We start from the raw sequence: 6,386 nt of genomic DNA, 5'->3' as shown, positions 1-6,386 counted from the left end.
CACACACATACACACACATACACACACAATACAAGTTTAGAATATACAAAAATTCTGTGCATCTCCTGGGGGCTAAGCCCCCCTTGTCCTTAAAACCTAGTGGCACCCCTGCTCACAGGAACATCACAAGCATAAGGATGCATTGGCAAATATGTTTATTCAAAAAAACTAATACTAGAACTAAAAAAACTAAACTAAAACTAAGCATTAAAAATGCAATAATAACTAAAAAAAACTATCATATCCACTCTAAAAACTAATTAAAACTGAAAGAAAAAAGTCAAAATGAAGTAAAACTAAACTCTAATGAAAAATCCAAAACTATTATAGCCTTGGTTCAAAGTGACTCTGCAGGATTTCGGATCTATTTATTTTGTTTCTGACTGTAAAGAAGGCACTCTGGCGTTAATAACACTTTGTTTCCCTCCCACAGCGGGCGTCCACCAATAAGAGTTTGCTTCCCTCCACGGTGCAGGTGAAGGCGCTCTACGACTTCAAAGCAGAGGAAGGGGACGAGCTGGAGTTTTTCGCCGGCGACATCATCGAGGTGCTGGATCGCTCCGACCGCGCCTGGTGGACGGGGAGGCTGCGGGGGAAAAGCGGCTTGTTTCCTGCAAATTACACAATACAGCTGTGAGGAAACACAATGGTGCTTTTTACTACACACAACCGCCCCGCCGGTGCACGAGTCCACTGCAGAGGACTGTACGAAGAGCCACCCCCACACAGCAGCGGGGCTCCTTCAGCTCAGAACATTTCTTTACAGAGGAGCCTCCTGAACAGGAAGTGCTGCAGGTGGCACAGGTGGAATGTTTTTTTTTTACTGTTTTTTACGACGCGTGTGCCGGCAGTAATCTTTCAGATGTTGCTGGCCAAGCTGCTGAMGAATTTACTCTTAATGCTCATTTGTTTCCGTTCTCACAGCAAAAGCACAGATCTGTAACTTCCTGCAGCTTTCTGACTTTTAAAATAATATTTTTATCACTTATTTCACATTTAAATCCGATGATGGGAAACGACTGAAAAACAACTTCCTTCATCACGTTTAATTTTCGTATTTATTTAGGGTCTTCTGTTTTGTGTTACTTTTTGTATTTTTATGTTATTTTGTTCCGTGACGAGTCAGAAAAGCTGAAAGCTAAAATGAGAAGATTTGTTCTTTAAAGCTGTTGAGCCACCTGTAACAGGTGATGCTGCACCTAAATACAAGTTAAAGGTTTCTTTTACTCAGCTGTTTTTTTCATATGCTATTTTACTTTTATTTCAAATGATACAACAAGAGGYGAAAATGTGCTTTTTATCATTTTTTTACTTTAATTTTCTGCACAAATTGATTTTGATCAAATTGGGATTTATTTAAAATATGACATTTTATTGAATTATGTTTGCTATGAGGTATTTTACAAACAATAAAATCTTTGGATACAATACTTTTACTTCTGGAGTATMTTATTCCATTTCTCAGAAAGTTATAAGAAAGTTTTGAAGTTTTACATGGATAAACACCAAACAGAGCAACATTTTACTTAATAAACTTGAAGTTATGAAACTGAAGATTCAATAAGTCATTTTTGACTCTAAAATCTGAGTTTATTTAATTAGAGGTTTCTGTTTTCAGATATTTTAAATACTTTCACTTCTGTCTGAGTAAACTATGCTGCCTGTTTTACATGTGCTGCAGGGAGGTTATAAAACTTATTTTTTACTCACATTTAAGTTCAGCGTTTAGAAAACTTTCTAAATTAYTGGCTTCTGCTAAATGTGAAATATTCACTGTGTTTATAGAAAGTTTTTATTTCTTGATTAAATGTGGTTCATCTTTATAATCCTGTCTGCATCCATCCATCAATCATTCATCCATCCATCATTCATCCATCCATTATCAATAATCCATCCATCATCCATCCATCCATCCATCCATCATTCATCCACCATTCATCATCCATCTACCATCCATCCATTCATCCTCCATCCATCCATCATCCATCCATCCATTATCAATAATCCATCCATCCATCCATTATCAATAATCCATCCATCATCCATCCATCCATCATCCATCCATCCATCTATCCATTATCAATAATCCATCCATCATCCATCCATCATCCATCCATCCATCCACCATCCATCCATGTATCCAACCATCATCCATCCATCCATCATCCATCCATCCATCCATCCATCATCCATCCATTCATCCACCATCCATCCATGTATCCATCCATTATCAATAATCCATCCATCATCCATCCATCATCCATCCATCCATCCATGTATCCATCCATTATCAATAATCCATCCATCCATCCATCCATCCATCCATCCATCCATCCATCCATGTATCCATCCATTATCAATAATCCATCCATCAATCATCCATCCATCCATCCATCCATCCATCCATCCATCCATCCATCCATCCATCCATCCATCCATCCATCCATGCATGATTTCACTTGTTATTTTGGGGATACTGAGTGTAGAAAACAAAAATGTAGAAATTGAACAAAAAACTGCAGAAAGTGAAGGTCTGAATACTTCCAGACTTTTACTCTGAAGGTTTGTTTCCCAGCAGGAAACTCCTCATCAACACGGGGCGCTTTATGTTGGCCTTTTAGCTCCGCCCCCTGCTCCTACCTGAGCTCCTCCCTCACCTGTCCGCACAGGTGAGAGCGGTTGAACAGCGGTATTTGGAGCAAGCGGCTGGAGGGGGTAACTTGTGGCCATGGCGGAGTCCCAGCTGGTYTGCATGGACAACGAGCACGTGAACGAGAAGGTCCCGGAGTCCAGCCCGGAGTTCTACTACAGCGAGGAGCAGCGCGCGGCCGTGGAGCAGCTGCTGCGGCACGGGGACGAAGCCTTCCAGACGCGCCTCGCGGAGGACAACACCAAGGACTTCCTGTGCTCCAGGGAGGTCAGCTCCATCCGCGAGAGCTTCCAGGAGTACAGCGCGGACAGCGACTCGGAGTCCGGGGAGCCCGAGCAGCCCAGACGGGCCTCCAGCGCGGACTCCGGGGTCCACTCCACGTACTGGCCCCAGATGTCCGACACGGAGGCGCCGTCTCTGGACATCGGCTGGCCGGCCAGCAGCGGCGTGTACAAGGGGGTGACCCGGGTGTCCGTGTTCACCCACCCCCCCAAAGAGCCGGGACCCCACATCAAGGAGGTGGTGAGGAGGCTGATCCAGGGTTCACACAAGGTAAGATAAAATAATGAATGAATGAATTAAAACAAACCATAAATATTTAACATCGATCAATTTCAGCTCATTCAGGACATGATTTTGTTTGTAACTTTTATACTTTTATAACTGAAATCTTAAACATTTATTTCTTATCAAAATGTTTGGAAAACTTTGTTCTTTTTAAATCTACTTCATCAGTCTTGCTTTGTTTGTATCTTTAGCAAAAAGTAGTATATGCAAGTATTCATTAAGTATACTAATTTCAAACTAAAACTTAAAGCGTATACTATACCAGTTTACTTTACTTATCTGAGATATACTTAACCAAGTTTATTTTACACTAGTTGGCTCATAGTAAAAGTATACTAAAAGTGTAAGTATACTTACTCTATTCTAATGTTTAAACTTTTGGCCAATAAAAGCTTTAGTAGTACACTGAAAGTACATTTTTTCACACAGACTGGTTTATTTGTAGTATATTTCAAGATTAAACTAAAAGTATACTAAGAAGATTACCTTACTGTCAGTATACTTCTAAGTATACTTTCATAAACTTATTGTGGGTCAGTATCGTCCCAGAGGAAGGCCTGTACTTGTTAGTAAACTGCTAGTCTATGCTAGTACATGGTAAATAAAAGTACACTTAGGGAAATACACTTCTATATACTTTAGTATACCTAATGACATGTACTTAAAGTATACTTTTTAGGTAAGTTTATAAAGTTAAAAATGCACTAAAACAGTATACTTAAAGTACGCTTTTTATAAAGAAAAAAGTCCAAATTTAATAAACAAGTATTAAATCATTATACCTTCTAGTACACTTCTAGTACATGGTGCCTAATACTTGATATACTTAAACTTATACTGAAGTATGTTTATTAAAATGAACTTCAAGTATACTAATTTTTGCTTGTGTTTTTTTTATTTAAAAAATTATTATTATTTATTTATTTGTTTATGTCTTTATTTATTTTTACTAATTCAGAGGCTTTGGATCTGATCCAGAACTAAAACATCCCTGCATAATTTCCTTTTTTTATGACTCCTGCAGTAAAACTCAGTAAACAGGAGCTGGGGGATTAAGAGATGTTTGCACTGACAGCAGTTTATTTAGTTAATGTTAAAGCTTCAGTTTACATATAAACTCTTCAGGTTAATCCCACTTTGACTGGAGAGTCATGACCTATTTTACTAAACTGCTGGTAAAATATTTATGAAATTATTTTCGTTATTGGCTGCAGGCGATCAGGCTGACATGTGTTTGTGTATTTGGTACACGAATTATGTTTTTAATAGGTGATAGTTTAGTTGTTAAAGGATTTATTTTAATCCACATGAGGCTTCTAAATGTGGTTTAAAGAGAATATTCTTTATTATTGTTAAAAGTTTAAAGCTTAATTGATGCAACACCCATGAATTGTTTTATTTATAGAAGGGAAAATGTTCTGGACACAATAATCCAGCAGACTCACAAAATAATTATCTAATTATGTTTCTATTTACATGTAAACGTCTAAATGCACCAGTAGACCTCTTCACTTCCTCTTTTATTCAAATCTTGAGCAAAAAAACTTGACCTGAACTTTTTTCACAAATTTTAGCAAAAACATTGCTTTTAGTTAAAGTTAAAGCATCTAAAGGAGATGAATTAATAAATCGTCACAGTAAACGTAGAAGTTTGAATTTGATTTATGAAGAGTAAAATAACGCAAAAATATGTGTAAGTACCGTAGTTGGATCACAAATAACACCAGGAGAAAGAAAACCAGCTGAACAGTAGTGTGAGTGGTGAATCAGATAAAGATAAAATTGGGACTGGCTGATCAAACAGGTAATAAAAAGCATAAGTAGGAGAGTCATGTGCAAGTTTAAACAAGCTGAGTCATTTGCTGTGCACATGCTGTAAATGTCAGTTTCACATCAGGACACGCAGCAGAAAGATGAAACCTCCCCCGCACTCCTCCAGCCAAGCTTCGTAAAGGTAATCCCTGACTCAGAGATTAACTGATTGGCTGGGGTCCCAGGTGCGCACACCGAAACGTCTCACCTGTGAGGGGTCCGATCGGCAGCGCAGATCGGTCTCATCTCATCAGAGTTACAACRGAACTCATGAGTTTCAGACCCTTTCAACCCTGACGGCCTCATTAGCCAATCACYTGCTTCTCCTGATCCCCCTGAGTTTGAGTAAATCACTGATAAAAGCCTGTCAGGTACMTGGGTCTGATCTCGCTCCGCTCCTGTAAAGTTCTGCCCGTGGTTCTTACAGAAAGACACGCCTTCCAGCACCACTCCTCGGTTTTTTATAGGAAATGATTATTTCAAAAGAAGATTTATGTCACAGTAACAGTTTTTAGGTGGAAAAGGCCATTGTAACCAGTGAAATTACACGAGCGCTGCAGGAAACATCGCTTAAGTTCAAACCAGAACATTTACTTTTCTCATTCAAATGAGCCGAGGTTTTGCTGGAGGAGTCGGCTTTATAAAGACGCCAAGTTTTTTTTTTTACCTACAGTCGAATGAAAAACCAGCTGAATGCAGATGAATAGACTAAATCCTCTTTTMAAGGCTTTATTTAATGATCACTCGTAGTTTGTGAGAGCCTCTTTAGGCACAAGTCTCCTGTGGAAGTCGATGACGTCGTCCTTTAATTTCAGTTCCTCAGTATTTCTGTGATGTCTTGATTTAAACACGTTTTTTAAGTTTCTGCCTCAGGAGAACTTCCTCTTCGTGCTTCTGTTTCTCTTGTTCTTTGGATTCTCGTCTTTATGCAGAGATGGGTCTTTCCAATCCTTCAGGTCACGATCTGCTGGCTGGCGTCTTTCTGTAAACTCTTTGGGTTCAAAATAAGTCTTTCTTTCATGACTGGAAGCTCTTTCCCTCTGCTTCCAGCAAACAAAGTGTTTAATAAAACAGAACCAAAACCTACACAGTTCATATTCAGTGTTTCACCTCACATAACCACTTAATTAATCATTTCAGCTGTTATTTTGTCTCACTTTATGTTTAATGGAAGTGTAGCAGGATCTATGAACTTTTTACCTCTCTATTTTTAGAAAATTCTTGAGGTTTTGTTTGAATCTGCTTTCAGAATATCGTGTGTTGAACTTCCCAGAAGCAGCATCCTGTTTTAAGTTTATACCTTTGTACATCTCTGAGGTTGGCAAAACTTGTTCAGTCAGCAGGAACAGGTCCAAAC

The 6,386-nt window shown here is 38.8% G+C and overlaps 2 protein-coding genes across 3 annotated transcripts in view; both read left to right on the top strand.

Moving 5' to 3' along the window:
* grap2a (GRB2 related adaptor protein 2a) overlaps nucleotides 1-1,204 on the top strand; it is a 14,722-nt gene extending 13,518 nt beyond the window's left edge. The window contains exon 8 of one of the 2 annotated variants that reach the window (XM_014010309.1): nucleotides 476-1,204. In XM_014010309.1, coding sequence (XP_013865763.1) covers nucleotides 476-637 — 162 coding nt within the window. In that variant the 3' untranslated portion in view covers nucleotides 638-1,204. Of the gene's footprint in view, nucleotides 1-433 lie in introns of both variants that reach the window. The other variant, XM_014010308.1, reaches the window with a different exon arrangement.
* A 1,467-nt stretch (nucleotides 1,205-2,671) lies between these two features.
* Nucleotides 2,672-6,386, top strand: part of fam83fa (family with sequence similarity 83 member Fa) — an 11,960-nt gene continuing 8,245 nt past the window's right edge. Inside the window, exon 1 of the mRNA XM_014010307.1 lies at nucleotides 2,672-3,202. Within this exon, the coding sequence (XP_013865761.1) occupies nucleotides 2,729-3,202 (474 nt within the window). The 5' untranslated portion in view covers nucleotides 2,672-2,728. The remainder of the gene's footprint in view (nucleotides 3,203-6,386) is intronic.

The sequence above is a fragment of the Austrofundulus limnaeus genome, unplaced genomic scaffold (assembly GCF_001266775.1).
Source record: "Austrofundulus limnaeus strain Quisiro unplaced genomic scaffold, Austrofundulus_limnaeus-1.0 Scaffold67, whole genome shotgun sequence".
Taxonomy (NCBI): Eukaryota; Metazoa; Chordata; class Actinopteri; order Cyprinodontiformes; family Rivulidae; genus Austrofundulus; species Austrofundulus limnaeus.
The sequence above is the reverse complement of the archived record's forward strand: the minus strand, read 5'-3'. Positions and strand labels throughout refer to the sequence as shown.